The sequence below is a fragment of the Rana temporaria genome, chromosome 1, assembly GCF_905171775.1.
Source record: "Rana temporaria chromosome 1, aRanTem1.1, whole genome shotgun sequence".
Taxonomy (NCBI): domain Eukaryota; kingdom Metazoa; phylum Chordata; class Amphibia; order Anura; family Ranidae; genus Rana; species Rana temporaria.
In genome coordinates, this window is record NC_053489.1 from 338,376,248 (window position 1) to 338,394,683 (window position 18,436).

Below are 18,436 nucleotides of genomic sequence, written 5' to 3' on the forward strand. Positions count from 1 at the left end.
AGCGTATGTTTTCGGGTCGTAGGACTTCCAGCCCCCTGCTGGACGTCCTACGAGGACACGTCGATGCTTCAGTGTGATTCCAGAGAGGTCCTGGAATAGTTGGATCGGGGACCCTTCATGTTGAAGGCGTTGGCCTCTGGCTTGCCTCAGGATGTCCTCCTTCAGCCCAAAGTCCGTCAGGCAGCAAACAATGTCTCTAGGAGGGTCCGTGTCTCTACCTCTAGGGCGCAGTGCCCTGTGAATCCTCTCCATGGTTATAGTCGTGTCGGGGGTCTCTTGAGGACCAAGTTGAAGATTCCTGTCACCTCCTGCGCGATCCGGTCCCCTTCAATGGCCTCCGATAGGCCCCTCACGCGCAGATTATGGCGTCGTCCCCGGTTCTCCAGGTCCTCTAAATGGCGGTTGATTTCCCTCATTTGCAGGGTGTGGTCGTCTATTTTTCTGGTGGAACGCTGGAGGACAAGGTCGTGTTCCTCCAGTGTACTCTCTGTTGCAGAGACCCTCCCGTCCAGCGCTTTAAAGTCCAGACGAAGTTCCGCTATGGCCGCCGTGAGCGTGGCCTTAATATCATTCGCCACGGACCTCAGGTCTAGGATGGTAGTGTGTGATGCCGCCGAAGCAGGGGCCGGTATCATCTCCTGTTCCCCAAGAGTCGCCTGGGTGGGAGCGAGTGGAGTCGTGGATAAAATGATCTCCTGCGCCTGAGAGGATGAGGCCTGCGAGCGGCTTAGTGGCGCTCCTTGGCGGGAAGCCGCCATGTTCCCTCGGCCGGTCCGGAACATCTCCGGGACATGCTGCCCGAGTGTGTCGGTATGCTCCCTCGGGGAGCGGGAGCGAGATGTCGAGGATTGCCTCAATGCTGTACCCATAGTTAGGAGTAAAAAATAGGGGTCAGAAATCGCCGCTGATGGTGAAAAACGCTCTGAGGTGGCAAGAGCTCAGCAGTTGGGCAGCCATCTCCTAGCTCGGCTCGGCCACGCCCCCTCAGTAATTTATTAAGGACCAGGTTTACTATTTCCTAATGACTGTTGGGGGTTAAAATAATTATTATATACTGTATTTGTTCTACAAATAAATATTTAATACATGGTGCGCCAATGACACAGGGTTTTTGAAGAATTATGGGCTTTTCTAAAGTAACAGCACAGCAAATTTATTTCCTTTCCAACACATGGGTTGATTTGCAAAGAGAATTTTCACTTGGCTTATTAAATGAGATGACACAAAGTAAAAAATAACTTCACAAAGAATACTCAGTCATGTTAAGGATAATTGAATTTTTGCTTGCGCATGCTTGGATGATTTAAGTCAGTACACCTCATTCACTAAGCTAAATGAAAATTCACTTTGCAGTGTGGAAATTCAAAAACGAAAATGCTCTACTCCTTTAGTAAATCGTTCTGTTCTGTTCTTTAAATGAAACCATAGAGAGCGTGGAAGAGAGGGGAGTTTTTTGTGGTTTTTTTTCTGTGTTTGATGGAATCCTAGCTCTGTAAAATAGTAAGCTGTTTCTGGAATTTTTTGTAAAAAGTGGCTATTTGTAGGCCATTTGTTACAATGCCATCACCTTATTATCTAGCGTAATGCCTGATGATATTGCTCAGTTATAGTTGTACTAATGTAGTTTGTGTCCCAGTACACGTTTACCACTGGATATGTACAGTATTCCCAGTTTGTAAGAACTACAGTGGAAGTGTGGCCCATTGCAATGCCTAATTTTCTTATATGAACTATAATAAGTTAAATTCCTCCAGCCTTTTTTTACAAGAAGTCCAATACATCACCCAGAATTTTTTGCTGAAAATGACTGCTGATTCAATTGAGGAAGAAATTATTAAGAACTCCCTAAATTCCAAAGCAGTCAAAAGAGAATTGATGTGTCTCATAGAGTAAACCTCAGGGCTACCAACCCAGTAGGTCAGAGTTCTCATTTATTACGTCACGTCAATAATGGTTTATGTGGCCTTCATTCATTATTATACTTTTTGATCTTTGCCTTATTAAATAATATATTTGTTTTCTTGTCTGCAGGATTTAAGTCTACCGTCTACACTAGAAGTGGATCAACATGCAACAGAATGGCGGTCATCTGTGTCAGATCTTATTGCAGTTCTGCAGCTTGCCCCTGTAGAAATGTTCGAGGCATACACTGAAGGTGATTTATAGCTAATCCCTTATTTGTTATTATTTTTATTATATGTAGCGCCCCTTTACTTTCAGAAAGGACGCTATGTTAAATTTAGTGGGAGAATAAGAGAGTTATGTTGCTCTCATTCTTGATTTTGATCAATTTGGCTGTCGCCAAATTCTGGATTGTCTTGTGGGTCAGTCTGTGCGTCCAGGGATATGGTTTCATCTCTGGACGGCAGATGGCACCAGAGGGATCCAGGCGGAGCTGCTTCTTCCCAGCAGCCAATGAGAGGAGTTGGGCCTCGCTGTGCATGCTGGGGAGGGGTATTTCTGTGGTGGAGGCCGTTGTTCGGGGTTCTTTGCGGGTTCCTGGTGCGGCACCCACCTTTAGGGTGTGCGCACATCGCGGGCCCCACCACTATGTCCCACCTGGTCTGGGGTCACGCACTACGCGGAGTTCCAGACTCTGGGCCCTCCTGGCCTGGAGCAACTGATGCTGCCAAGGGGTCCCAGTGACTTACTGGGTCCCCACTTCTACTGAGGAGATCCCAGGCTGTATGCCGTTCGGTGGGGGAACGGCTTGAGGAGAACCCGGAGGCAGGTGATCCAAAAGGGCTTGAACGAACCATCGGGGATCTGGTGACCGGAACATTGACAGGTACACTTGCACCGGTGACCCTAACGTAATTTACTGGGAGGATTCGCTCTGCTGTTCAACTTAAATCTTGCACTAGGCCTGTGGTAGAGGTCTCAATATCCAATCAGAGCCAAGTCTGTGGCAGAGACTTGTTCCTCCCAGCAACCTAAATTGACACTCCTGCTGTCAGGCCTGTGGCAGGGGTCTGTCCGGAGGCACTTCACCCACTCTGGCTGGAGTGGCGACGCATTGATACAACTACAGAATAGCAGGATTGCTCTTCTCTATCCAAAGCCTGATACTGCAGAGTTCCTTTATTTCATCAACCTTTCCTGTCTACCTCAAGTTGATCTGTTGGACCAAGAAATAAAGCATTCGGAAAACTTCACCTGCAGACTGGACATTCAATTACTGCTCTACTCACTAACTTCACCCCTAGACATCACATAGAGGTAACTTAATACGCCGATCTCAAATCAATCAGCGGCTCCTGAGGGGATAGCGCTACATATAATACAGGATGTATATAGCGCCAACAGTTTCCACAGCACTTTAAAACATGAGGGCAGACAGTACAATTACAACACAATTCTATACAGGAGGAATCGGAGGACCCTGCTCGTTAGAGCTTATAATCTAAGAGGGAAAGTCTAGTGCTACAAAAGGTGATAGCTGTGTGGGATAAGCTGATGGAGAAAATAAAAGTACAGTTGTTAGGTGGATGCAAGATAGGCTTTTCTGAAGAGAATAGTTTTCAGGGATCATCTAAAAGCAAACAGAGTAGGAGAAAGTTGAACAGATTGGTGTAGGGAGTTCCATGGGATGGGATAGGAGAGGCTAAGGAAATGTCCTGTAGGCAAGCATGGGAGGAGGTGATGAGGAAATAGGCGCTGCATGTGCAGTAGAACCCCCATAGACTTCTTTAGGTGAGTGATCTGTCTCCTGACCTCAAAGAAATGTATGTCGTTCTACTGCACATGTATAGAATGCAGGACCGAGACCAAGCATTTAATCACAGTGCTGCTAAACTCCTCTAATTTCCAGTGACCCCCACACATACCCAGCAATCAGCTGAGAGAGTTTCCCATCCCAAATAACTTTATTTGTGGCTCTGTTTAGTAGATCATGTGACCTGTAGGAGCCACTAATTCTGTATTAGTGACAGGATATGTCTTGTGCTGGGATCATTGATTTTCTTTTTTTTTTGCTGATCTCTATCACTCTCCATCCTTGGCACTGAGGAGGGACGGGTAAGCCCGGGGACACAAGGTAGGGAGGGGTCAGATGGGGAACCCCATTCATTCCCATGTAGAAATGATAACTTCTACTAATATAGCTGTATTAGTATGTCAACTGCGGGTAAAGGGTTACATGACGATGCTGCCATACCTGCAGTGTAGCAACACCATATTCTTACCATCCTATGACTATTGAGCATGTGTCGGTTGCTAGCGCCATTTTTGGTTATCCCAAAGACTATAAACTACCCCCAAGTGGACCTGGTGTTTAGAGGCAGTACTGCTAATCTCCTCTAACCTGCAGCGTTCTTTGCAAATAACAGTAGTCAGCTCCCAGCAAAGGAAGTCTTCTGTCACAAATAACTTAATTGTTGCTCCTACTGATCAACTGAAGGGAGATGCAAATAAGTTATAAGTGACAGGGGGGTTTCTGTGCAGGGAACTGATTGCTGGAAGTTAGAGGTAATCAGCAGCAGAACCCTTTGGATGCCATAATACACTCCATGTTTGGAGGTCAAATTGCACTGCACATCACCCCAAACACATCATACCAACAGTGAAGTTTGGAGGTGGGAACATCATGGTATGGGGCTGTATTTTAGCATACGGTACTGACAAACTTTGTCATTGAAGTAAGGATGAATAGGAAAATGTACCAGGACATTCTTGATAAAAATCTGCTGCCATCTACCAGGATGATGAATATGAAACAAGGGTGGACATTTCAGCCATGATCCCAAACACAAAGCCAAGGAAACTCTCAATTGTTTTCGAAGGAAGAAAATAAAGCTGCTAAAATGACCCATCCAATCACCTGACTTGAATCCAATAGAAAATCTATGGAAGGAACTAAATAAAAAATAAAAAAAAGAGTTCTTTGAAGAGGCCCACGGAACCTTCATAATTTGAAGACTGTGTGAAAGAATGGGCCAAAATCACACCTCAGCAATGCATGCGACTAGTTTCTCCATACAGGAGGTCTCTTGAAGCTCTCATTACAATCAAAGGATCTTGTACGAAATATTAAGTACATTTCAGTTAGCTTTTCCCTATGTCATTCCATTTGTTATACACATAACTTAATTTCTGAACTGATTTGTTTTGGTTTCTTCGTATGTATTTTGTTTTGTTATGTTTTTTTGGTTTCTTTGTATGTATGGATTGCATGTCAATTGCACCTTTTAGAGATATATTTACCTAGAAAAATGCTGACGTGTTCAATACTGATTTTACTCGCTGTGTGTGTGTGTTGTGAGGTCAGGACCCTGTGCTATGGGAAAAATTGCTGGGTTACGCCATATGTTGGAGAGAAAGACACTAATTACACAGCTGTGTGTTCAGCTATTTAGTTCTGACCTGACTATAGTTCAGGGCCCCACCCTACAGACAGGAGGTCTGTCCCAGGAATCAGGTGGATTCCAAATCCCTCTGAGTGGAGTCAGGGGCTGTGTGGATGTCTGCAAGATGCAGATGTCATTAGGAGAACGCAAGGTTTGAGCTTAACTCCAGGAGACTGTTTGTTCTGACGAACAGAGATTGAGCAGCAGGACGCTGACAGAAAAAAACGAGGTTTGAGCTTAACGTTAGGAAACTGTGTGTTCTGAGGAACAGAACTAGGCCTAAGCTAAAGGCCTGAAACAGCTGGATGGCAAGTGTGTGAAAGCCAGAAGGATAAACTGTTTAATTTGTCAAGATACAGGAATGGTGGAACCATCTGTTCTTCTGTCAGTAACTACACACAGTAATGCAAGAATTTCTTCCTGGTGTGGAGAAAGCCTCTTGAGGGGGAAGGCTGAGGTAAGTGAAGGAGGACTGCACTGAGGTAAAGGAAGCTATTTAGGGAAAAACATATTTTCCTTTACAACCCATTTAAAGTTGAATGTTTGTTTTTTAACTACAACGTCGCTACTTATCATTCCACCCTATTCTTTTGAACAATTTCCATATCAGCCTAAAAATGAAGGGGAAAACGAAAATGTTATTTTACTCTCTGTATTCTACGTTTACAATAAACATAGAATAGGATTACTTCTCACTAAAGTTTACCTTTTTATTGTATGGTTTGTTATGCCACTAAATACTCAAGGGGCCAGATTCACGTAGCTCAGCGGATCTATAGATCCGCTCGATCTACGTGAATTAAGATCCGCTCCCGCAAGTTTAGGAGGCAAGTGTCTAATTCACAAACCACTTACCTCCAAACTTGCGACAGCGGATCCTAAATCCCCCGGCGGAATTCAAATTCCGCGGCTAGGGGAGTGTACTATTTAAATCAGGCGCGTTCCCGCGCCGATTTAAATGCACATGCGCCGTCCGGGGAATTTCCCGGCGTGCATTGCTCCCACTGACGTCACTAGGACGTCAGTGGTTTCGACGTGAGCGGGACTTGCGACGCGCGTGTTTGTGAATCGGCGTACGCAAACGACGTTGGAAAATTCAAATTCGACGCGGGAACGCCAGCTATACTTAACATTGGCTGCGCCTGATGAAAGCAGGGGTAAGTATACGACGGGAAAACCGCTACGGAAACGACGTAAGAACACTGCGACGGGTCCGCGTACGTTCGTGAATTTGCGTATCTCGCTGATTTACATATTATTTATCGTAAATCAGCGGGAACGCCCCCGGCGCCATTTTTAAATTGAAAAAAAGATCCGACAGTGTAACACAGTGTAACACTGTCAGATCTTAGTCCTATCTATGCGTATCTGATTCTATGAATCGGGCGCATAGATAGGACCAGTGTAAGTCAGAGATACGATGGTGTATCTCTTTGTGAATCTGGCCCAAGGCATTTATTTATTGCATGCAGCATTTCATGTTTGTTCTTGCAAAGAACTGCAGTTATATATAAAACTGTTACGCTAGGCAGTGTGTTTTCTGGCTGTTTCATTGTCTTCACTGTCATTGTTTATCATGTCTCATAAATGTTCTTGTCTAAACAGTGTCCATATGCATTTGTCAATGTGCAATACAATGCAACTGCTTAAGTGAGACCTTCACATCTGTTATCTCACTTGTACAGAAGGAATGTGTTACCATTCAGGATGTCCATGACGCTTGATTTTGATGGAGAGAGATGTCTGTACCAAAATGTCCTTTCAAACCAATGTGAATTTGAAAGGAGAATAACAAACAAGGATTATATAGGTTACTTTTAAAATAGCCAACCTGTTAAAATGTGTTCTTTTTTTTTTTACCTGATTAAGCCTTTGTTTTTACATTTGATTTCTGGAATATCTTATTTGTTTCCAGGTTTGCTAGCAGAGAAATCGGAAAAACATGAATTTATTGAGCAGAATTCAATTAACAAAAACTTTGATCTAACTAAATGTGAAGATATTGTCAACAAAGGTAAAGTTTATTGTTGTCAATTATGTTCAAATAATCTATACTATGGAATTAAGATAAGAAACTTGGGCACCTTTCAGCACAAAGGCATGTAGAAAAAGGACACACCCCCTGCCATGTCCCTAGTTACATACAGTAGATCATAAGCCATTCAAAAATGTTTGTTTTAAACTACAAGTGCCTTTTTCAGCACTTTTCCTTTTGGGGTTCATTCACAGCAGTGAGCAGCTAAATGTGCATCCACTGGTGTGTGCGGTGACACGTGGATCACAAGTCATTGCAATGTTTAATTTGTTTCACATAACCTCATATTATGAGTGACAACTTCAATACAGTTCTATTTACTGCATCACCATCCATCACACTGACAAAAAGTTCTATATGGAATACTTTTTTAGCACACACCACAGCATTGCTCTGGCTTGAATTGACTCCATTATGCATTGGGGCTAAACTGGATATAGTGGCCAGCATGGCCCCAATGCATCTGATGTTAACTGGCTTTTCAAGATAACAAATGCAATAATTTTGAGGTTGCATAAAATGTTTAGTGTAGTATAACGCATTCAGTAGAAATTGGACCAAAAGTTGGGCAACTAAGACAAACTTGAGAAACTTGTACTAAGAGTTACTGTCTCTTCAAATAAGGGACAGTTAGGAGCTACGATAATCTCAAGAAAGTAATTACTCCTTGAAATTTGTAATATGGAAAAAATATATTTGCCTTGCTGCACTTGGCTAATATGCTCTTTTTTTTTACAATGTAAAGCTGTTGTTTTGAGTATAGTCTAGACCACAGGTGTCAAACAAAAGGTCCGCAGGCTGAATCCGGCTCTCCAGGCCATTTCATGTGGCCCTTGCACCTCTCCTGCAGCTGCAGGAGAGCTCCAGCCCTCCTCTGGTCCTCCTCCAGACCCTTACTTGCAAGCAATACAGCTTCTTCCCAGCAGCAACATAAGGAAAGGGGGGTGTACTGTGATGTAAGGGAGAGTGGGGGACTCAACTTCTGATGGTGGGGTGGCTCTTGATATCTAATATATGGGGAGGGGATGTGCTGGACATCTAATCTTACAGATACAACCGGCCCTTTTGATGGCAATCATAATGCTGATGCGGCCCACAATGAAATTGAGTTTGACACCCCTGGTCTAGACACTAGAAAGAAGTGTAAAGGGAGATGAAGTAAGCTTATGTTCACTTCCGTGTACAAAATATTTGTGCGCTGTTGTGGATTTTAAATGATGAATATACAGATACCAAACAATTTAAATCACTACCACCTATAGGTCAGATGAACTGCTGCAACTATTTGATGGTGACCTCAACACTAAAAATCATAATGTAAAACAATGGTGCGCTAATTTAAAAAAAGACAGAAAAAAAATCTGTATATAGATATATACACAGGGCTCAAAATTTCAAGTCCTGAGCTACTAGCCAGGCCTCAACGGTTACTCGCCACCAGTTGCCCTGCCTAACCCCTACCAAGCCCCGCTCCTAATCCCATCCCTAAACCTGCCCTCATAAATTATCTCATGAAATGACACTACTTTTATGTTTTGTTTTGAATAACTTCTGTTTTATGCAGAATTAAGTTATAAAAATAAACAACTTTATCCGTGCCCACCAGTACCGCCTGCCCGTGTCCACCAATGCAGCCTGTGCCCACCATGCAGCCTGTGCCCACCATGCAGCCCGTTTCCTATAATGCAGCCCATGTCCTATAATGCAGCCTGTGTCACATGCAGCCTACCTGTGGATGGGAAGAGAAGAGAGCCGTCGGCTGGATGATCAGAGCAGGAACATAACAGCTTTCATTTCAATAGCTGTGTGTTCCCCTGCGGCACGCCGTCACATAAGCCCCTCCTCTTGTCCGGGGAACTTTGATAGATGTCACCTGTCCTAGGATTGGACGGTGATCTGTCTATCAAAGTCCCGGAAAAAGAGGAGGGACTTATGTGCAGTGTTGCTCATCTTCCTTTAAAAAAGTAATTAGTTACAGTTACAAATTACTTGTCCGAAAAAGTAATTGAGTTAGTGACTCAATTACTTCATTGGCAAAGTAATTAGTTACTCAGCAAAGTAACTGACTTTTTTTTTTTATATTCTACAATGCAATTACGTTCTATAACATCTTTAATATCAAAGATGTTTATATTAACTGATTGAAGAATAAAAACACTATATACAGTATTTTAGAACATTTCGTACTGTGTATAACTGCACTACAAAATTCATTTACAAATTAGTAATAACATTTTAAAATATGCATTATTTGTAAAGGATTTTGTAGTGCAGTTATACAGTATAGTACAGTACAGTATATGGCAGGCCCAGCAAATGCAATACTGTGTACAATTATTAATATCATCATCACACTCCACCTGCCCAGGCAGCAATACTGTACAATTTAGATTCAGTGTGCACTGCAGCAGTGTCACTCACACTGCACACTGAATCTATATTGTACAGTATTGCTGGGCAGGTGGAGTGTGATGATAATATTAATAATTGTACACAGTATTGCATTTGCTGGGCCTGCCTGGGCATGTGGAGCGGTCCGGTGGAGTGTCACTGACACTCCACCGGACCGCTCCACATGCCCAGGCAGGCCCAGCAAATGCAATACTGTGAATAATTAATTATCAACTCCACCTGCCCACAGTGCCCAACTGCCCACTGCCCAGGCATGTCATCCTTTGTGGGGAGAGCCTGGATAAGCCCGCTAAGCTGCCTGATATGATCTGGCTCTGACTCTATATCCATTCCCCACCTCCTGGGTCTGTGTGTCCCGTGTACTGTGCGGGCGCTGGGCCATCTTAATGCAAGGGCACTCCTGGGCACTGCCCAGGGGCCCCAGGTACATGGGGGGGCCCACAATAATCATGCATTACATTAAACTGGCCCAGTATTGTGCCCTCCTGACCTGTGCCCTTTGTGTTAACTAATCTTTGATTTATGGAATGTTTTGATTTGGTAAAATCAATTTTATTAAAAGTACTAATGAATAAAGGTTTAATTCTACCAACTATTAATACTTTATTTCTTGAAAGTAGGTGCGTAAATTGGGGCAAGCTGGTAGGGGCCCCAGAGCATTTCTTTGCCCAGGGGCCCATGATGCTTTTAAGTCGGCCCTGTGCGGGCGTACCTGTGCCTCTCCATCGCTGACTGTCATGATGATCTCGGCGGGCTCCAACGCCGCTGTTCCGCCGGTTCCATCCGTTTTAGGCATATCAGGTCATTCAGGTCCCACTCCCTTCTCACCGTCAAGTATCGCCGGGCAGTCCGGGCGGCTGGGAGTGTACGGAGTGACGTTTCAACGCGGCCGCGTCAGCTGGTCGGACGGTGAGTCACTCACAAGCAGCGTCACGGGAGGAGGCAGAGTCTGCCCGGACTGCCCCCCCCCGCGCGCTCTAAGTAATTTCAGTAACGCCGCCCAGTAATGGGAACGGCGTTGCCGAGAGGGCAAAAGCGTAGGGAACACACATCTATTGAAATGAAAGCTGTGATGTTCCCTGCTCTTATCATCCAGCCAACGGCTTTACTCTCTTCCCCTCTGATCGGCGGTGCCCCCCGCCTGCGCTCCCAGGCAGCCCTTCTCGCCAGCCCTCAAAATCCACTCGCAAAATGCGAGTGGATTTTTTGAGAGCTGTGTGTGTGTGTGTATGTGTATATATGTGTGTGTGTGTATGTATATATATATATATATATATATATATATATATATATATATATATATATATATATATATATATATATATACACAGTATCTCACAAAAGTTAGTACACCTCACATTTTTGTAAATATTTTATTATATCTTTTCTTGTGACAACACTGAAGAAATTACACTTTGCTACAATGTAACGTAGTGAGTGTACAGCTTGTGTAACAGTGTAAATTTGCTGTCCCCTCAAAATAACAACACACAGCCATTAATGTCTAAACTGCTGGCTACACCCCTAAGTAAAAATATCCAAATTGGCCCAAAAAGTGTCAATATTTTGTGTGGCCACCCTTATCTTCCAGCACTGCCTTAAGCCTCTTGGGCATGGAGTTCACCAGAGCTTCACAGGTTGCCGCTGGACTCTTCTTCCACTTCTCCACGAGGACATCATGGAGCTGGTGGATGTTAGAGACTTTGCTCTCCTCCACCTTCCATTTGAGGATGCCCCACAGATGCTCAATAGGGTTTAGGTCTGGAGACATGCTTGGCCAGTCCATTACCTTTACCTTCAGCTTTTTTAGCAAGGCAGTGGTCGTCTTGGAGGTGTGTTTGGGGTCGTTATTTTGTTGGAATACTGCCCTGCTGCCCAGTCTCTGAAGGGAGGGGGTCATGTTTTGCTTCAGTATGTCACAGTACATGTTGGCATTCATGGTTCCCTCAATGAACTGTAGCTCCCCAGTGCCGGTAGCACTCATGCAGCCCCAGACCATGACAGTCCCACCACCATGCTTGACTGTAGGCAAGACACACTTGTTCTTGTACTCCTCACTTGGTTGCCACCAAACACGCTTTACACCATTTGAACCAAATAAGTTTATCTTGGTCTCATCAAACCACAGGACATGGTTCCAGTAATCCATGACCTGGATATGACGCTGAGCATGTGCGCTGAACTTCTTTGGTCAACCATGGCAAGGCTTTTTCTGACTGGAACCTAAAATGTCAGCCACAACTGCCAGGAAAATTGTTCGGGATGAAAAGAAAAACCCACAAATAACTTCAGGTGAAATACAGGACTCTCTGAAAACATGTGGTGTGGCTGTTTCAAGATGCACAATAAGGAGGCACTTGAAGAAAGATGGGCTGCATGGTCAACTCACCAGAAGAAAGCCATTACTACGCAAATGCCACAAAGTATCCTGCTTACAATACGCCAAACAGCACAGAGACAAGCCTCAAACCTTCTGGCACAAAGTCATTTGGAGTGATGAGACCAAAATTTTGCTTTTTGGCCACAACCATACACGCTACATTTGGAGAGGAGTCAACAAGGCCAATGATGAAAGGCACGGAGGTGGATCGCTAATGTTTTGGGGATGTGTGAGCTACAAAGGTACAGGAAATTTGGTCAAAATTGTTGGCAAGATGAATGCAGTATGTTATCAAAAAATACTGGACGAACATTTGCTTTCATCAGCCAGGATGCTGCACATGGGACGTACTTAGACATTCCAACATGGTAATGATCCAAAACACAAAGCTAAGTCAACCTGTCATTGGCTAGAGCAGAATAAAGTGAAGGTTCTGGAGTGGCCAGTCTCCTGACCTCAATATCATTGAGCCACTCTGGGGAGATCTCAAACATGCAGTTCATGCAAGACAGCCCAAGAATTTACAGAAACTGGAGGCTTTTTGCCAAGAAGAATGGGCAGCTTTACCATCTGAGAAGATAAAGAGCATCATCCACAAATACCACAAAATACTTCAAGCTGTCATTGATGTTAAAGGGGGCAATACACAGTATTACAAACTGGGGTATGTAAACTTTTTATCAGGGTCATTTGGGTAGTTTCTGTTGCCATGATTATGATTTAAAAAGAGTAAACACTGTTGGTTGATAATAAATGGATTCAGCCAAACACTAACCATGAATGAAAGAAATGTTTTTTTGTGTTATCCTTCATATTCTCAGAAAAATGGGCAAGAAATCATAAATTCTGCCAGGGTGTGTAAACTTATGAGCACAACTGTATGTCTGCTAGTAAACTGGTCATGTGAGAGGAGCAGTGGCGGCTGGTGCTCAAAATTTTTGGGGGGGCGCAAAGGAAAAAAAATTGCAGTCTCACTGTGCCCAAACGCAGCCACTGTTACATGCCATCAAACGCAGCCACTGTTACATGCCATCAAACGCAGCCACTGTGCCATCAATTTGCACCACTGTGCCATGCCATCAAATGCAGCCACTGTGCCATCAATTCGCACCACTGTGCCATGCCATTAAACGCAGTCACTGTGCCATGCCATCAAATGCAGTCACTGTGCCATCAATTTGCACCACTGTGCCATGCCATTAAACGCAGTCACTGTGCCATGCCATCAAATGCAGTCACTGTGCCATCAATTTGCACCACTGTGCCATGCCATTAAACGCAGTCACTGTGCCATCCATTGTCACCACTGTGCCATGCCATTAAACGCAGCCACTGTGCCATCCTTTGTCACCACTGTGCCATACATTGTCACCACTGTGCCATGCCATCAAACGCAGCCACTGTGCCATACATTGTCACCACTGTGCCATGCCATTAAACGCAGCCACTGTGCCATCCTTTGTCACCACTGTGCCATACATTGTCACCACTGTGCCATGCCATTAAACGCAGCCACTGTGCCATACATTGTCACCACTGTGCCATACATTGTCACCACTGTGCCCTTTAATGGTCGCCGCTGTGCCAATTGTCCCCACTGTGCCCTGTAAATTGGTTTCTTCCCCCTCCGCCCGGCACTTACCTTTTACTGGTTTTAGGCATCCACGTCCCACGATGTCTTCTCCCGCCCTCGATGACTGACAGGCGTCTCAGCCAATCAGGTTACTGGTAGCCAGAACCGGCCAACCTGATTGGCTGAGGCATATAAATAAATGGTGATTCTGCGCAACATATCACACTAATGGAACAGTGATATCACATAAGCAAGATAAATGTAAGAGCTGACAAATAATCAGCATATAGTATTAAATGCAAAGAGAATAGTGAGTCCAAATATAAATATATATATACTCAAATAATGAATAGTGAGTCCAAAATATATAATACTCATAAGGCGAATGTGCAAAAATATATAAAGAATATTGTGCAAAAAAAAAAAAAAAAAAAACGGAATGGAAGTTCAATCCCAATAGTAAACACAAATCAGCTGTCAGGGCAGATATTCTGAATGCACTGGATGAAGGTGAGCACCAGCTCTATGGTGTGAGTGCACGGCCGTGCGATAGAAGATAAACCAGATCCCTGGCTGAGCTCCCGGGACTCTTACCTCTCAGCCCTCCTAAATGGGCATTGATGTACAGGTCACTCGCAGCCTTCTATGGATGGTCCCTGATGTTTCCTCTCTTGATCTGATGGATCCTTCCTTAGTTGGGACAGATGCTCCTCGAAACCAGATGGATGATGTGGGTTATAAGAGAGAGAGAGGGGGGACTCCCATAGTGAGGTAACGTTTGGTGCAGGTAAAATATGTTTATTGAGGAAAAACCTGCACTTACATTAAAAGAAAAATAAAAGTGCAACGAGGAAACAAACAAGCGGCGTTTGAATCGCCAGCTTACGTCACTCCGGGTGTACGTCCTCCAATTCCTACGCGTTACGACACCACGTGTCTTCGTCTGGGGAATCTGATTGGTAATGTGGCTATTGTTTATATAACCGAAAAACAGGAAGTCTCATCGCGGCCATTTTCTTGTAGACCGTGATCTAATGGACATCAGACATACTAGAGGGGGCATAAACCACTCTAGAGCTCGGCAATAGAAAACGTGTGTAGAGGATACCGAGCACTATATTTAAAACGGGCAAACGTACGGTTCCTGGTATAAAGGCCAGCTAAATTATACATAGTAAAAACTATTAATGGAGACGTTTATAAAATAATAATAGTGAACCGTAAAGTCATATGACCAGCATAATGTAATTGAGACTAGCACCAGAGCATGGACATCATCAATGACAATCCACTAGGTGTCGCTCATGAGCTAAAGTCTATGGCTTGTATTGTAACCTTTACATGGTAATAACTGGGTTTTACAATGATAAAATTAATATATGTAAAATGATATATATTAAAAATTCTTTAAAGCATAATAAAACTTAACATGTGTAAAAAACCTAGTAGTATCTATATCTATAGCCACAGGGGGCTCCCATATAAATTATTAATATGGAATAAATATAATACTGATATTTAAATATGTTAAAAAATTTAAAATTAAAAGTAGAGGGTGTATATAAATAATACATATATATGGTGGTCGTACACTCGGTTTGTCGCATTACAACCACAGAATATATATACATACACACAGATAATAGGCAATTTAATAAAAAATATGGTCAATGGGTGTTGGTGGACCTATATATAACTAGTCTAAAAATGTGGAGAACTAAAAATTGCTGAGGAAGCAGTTGAGGTCAAACTCAACGTTCATTCCTCCTGGTGTCAGGGTGCGCATCTTATGAATCCACTGGGATTCTTTTTGACTTATCGTGCGCACCTTGTGGCTTCCTCTCCAAGAGGGGTTAAATTTGTCAATGCCCCAGAATTGCAATTGTGAGGGATCCCGATTGTGTATCTGATCAAAGTGTCTAGAGACACTATGTTTCGGGAAGCCATTTATTATGTTCTCCACATGCTCACTAATTCGAACCTTCAAGGCCCTTTTTGTTCTCCCAACATATTGTAAATTACAGCTACATTGTAGCACATATACCACTGCTTCGGTGTGACATCCAATAAAGTCTCTAATCACATGGGTTTCTCCTGTGTTTGTTGCCACAAACTCGGTACGTTTCTTTTGAAACTTTTGCGATTTTCGACATGCATTGCAATTTTTGCATGGATAGAAGCCTTTTCCCGAAAAGAATGAGTATCCCGGCTTTGATGGTGGTTCTACTACTGATTTTACAATCAAGTTCCTTAGAGTAGGTGCTCGTTTATATACTATCCTTGGTTTTTCAGGAAGTAATTTCCCTAAATCTTTATCTCCTTTTAAAATGTGCCAGTGTCTTCCAATTAATTTGGCCACATCTTTATATTGGGAGTTGTAATCAAGGATAAGTACTGGTGCTGTTTGTTGTTGGCACTTTTTTGGTTTGTCCTGTAGCATCTCTTTTCTATCCAGTTTTTTGACCGTGTCTATTTGGCCTTTAATCCATGACTCTTCATATCCTTTTTCTTTGAACCTCAAACCAATCATGTCTGCTTGTAATGAGTAGTCACTCTCATATGTACAATTTCTTCTTAATCTAACTAGTTGCCCCTTAGGGATGTTAAAAAGCCAAGGTTTAAAATGACAACTGTCAGTTGAGAGAACTATTCATATCTACGTTTTTAAAATGTGTTTTAGTAACAATCTTGTCTTTCTCAATACTAATATTCAGGTCTAGGAAGTCTACAGATTTATCATTGATTTTCCACACCAGGGAAATATTTTTATCATTTCTATTGAGTGTTTCAAGGAAGTTGTCCAAGCTCTCTCTATTCCCAATCCACAAGATAATGATGTCATCTATATATCTTTTGTAGAGGGATAACTCAGTAGGAGTATTCTCGTATATAGCTGACTCTTCCCATAATGCCATGAAGGCATTTGCCACACTAGGTGCGAATTTCGCTCCCATGGCAATACCAATTGCCTGATGGTAAAAGTTCTGGTCATACCAGAAGTAATTACACTTAAGGCACAAATCAAGGCATTTAATGAGAAACTTCCTTTGTGGACATATGAGGTTACTAAATTTACGTAAAAGCCATTTAACGGCGAAGCAGGCGTCATGGTGTTGTACAATAGTGTACAGTGATGTAACATCTGCCGTGGCGATCAACGTTCTTCCTTCGCTCACGGGTACTGTATCTAATAACTGTAGTATATGTTTCGTGTCCTTGAGGTGAGCTGGTGTAGCTTGGACTGCAGGCTGGATAAAATAATCTATATACTGTCCCATCCTCGCAGTCAGGGAATCTATCCCGTTTACAATAGGCCTTCCTGGTGGGTTTTCTCGGGATTTATGGATCTTGGGGACAGTATATATAACAGGTGTTCTACAGGTTTCTGGCATTAAATATTTAGATTCTTTTTTATTCAGGATATCTTTTTTCTTTCCTAAATCGATAAGTAATGCCAGTTCTTTCTTATACTTTCTGATCGGATTTCCCAGAAGTTTAGTATAAGTGGTGCCATCTTGTAATTGTCTACTCAGTTCGTTTTGGTACTGTTCTTTCGATTGTATCACAACTGCTCCTCCCTTATCTGCAGGGCGGATAACGATGTCAGTTCTTTCTTTAAGTAGTTTAAATACCTTTCTTTATATGGATGGGGTCGCTCCTATTTTTTAGTTTCAGAGACTCCAGGTCTTGTAAAACCATTTTGCTAAAAACGTCAATATGTTGGTTCTTAGAGATTTGGGGGTTGTAAACCGAGTTATTTCTCAGGGTACTGTGTACTGGTATATTCCCATTACTTGCTGTAATTGGGCGGGATGTGAAAGGGTTATTTAAGATGGCCTTTTTAATAGTGAGTTTCCTCACATATTTCCGTATTCCAATGTATGTGTCGAATTTATTGAGGTTCTTGGTGGGTGCATGTTTCAATCCTTTATCTAAGACCGCCAATTCTTCTGCCGTCACAGATTTCCCACTCAAATTTACCACGTTTCCACCGATCTTTCTCTTTTTCGCTTGGAATCCCTTTCCCGCTCGATGGCCTCTCTTTGTTCGGGATTTAGCCTGTCTTCCTGAGTTTTCCTTAGTGGCGAACGGTAGTGTTCTAATTGCCGTCGTGGGGAGGGGTCTCTCCTCTCCCTGTCTAAAAAAGCCCTTTGTGTACTATGATCGTAATAACTCAAAGGTTGGCGCTGATCATAGTAGGGATCCTGATAATTTCGTAGGGGCTCAAATCTATTTTGTGTGTATATAGGGGCTCTATCAGCCCCCCCGCGATATTCATATTGTTGTGGTGGCGGCCCTCTATACTCCCTCTGGTGGACTTGATAGTTTTGTCCATTTGATCCATTATTGGAGGGTTTTTTAAAAGGTTTTTTAAAAGGTTTTTTCCCCGTTTTCTTGGGGGTACGCTGTCCCTGATTAGTGTTCTGTGGTTGTTCATAGTACGGTCTAGCATATTGTGTTGGTTCCTGATATGGTCTACTGGTTTCAGGATAATATGTTCTCTCATCTAGTCTCGATTCAACACGGTTAATCATAGGTGTGGGGTCTAAAATTCTGACCTCTCTCTCCGATGTTGAATAGGTCGAAGTAGGTTGTGTTGCTTCGACCTTTTGTTGCCATTTAAAGACTAGGTCTGACTTATAATCGCCAACATCGCGTTGATACTTTTTCATTTTTCGTTGTTGCACTTC

At 43.1% G+C, this 18,436-nt stretch overlaps 1 protein-coding gene across 1 annotated transcript in view; it reads left to right on the forward strand.

Annotated features, from left to right (window-relative positions):
- The window catches only part of LOC120946725 (protein shortage in chiasmata 1 ortholog-like), a 55,102-nt gene extending 47,532 nt beyond the window's left edge, over positions 1-7,570 (forward strand). Inside the window, exons 7-8 of the mRNA XM_040361367.1 lie at positions 2,032-2,155; positions 7,261-7,570. Coding sequence (XP_040217301.1) covers positions 2,032-2,155; positions 7,261-7,451 — 315 coding nt within the window. The 3' untranslated portion in view covers positions 7,452-7,570. The remainder of the gene's footprint in view (positions 1-2,031; positions 2,156-7,260) is intronic.
- The last annotated feature ends 10,866 nt before the right edge of the window (positions 7,571-18,436 follow it).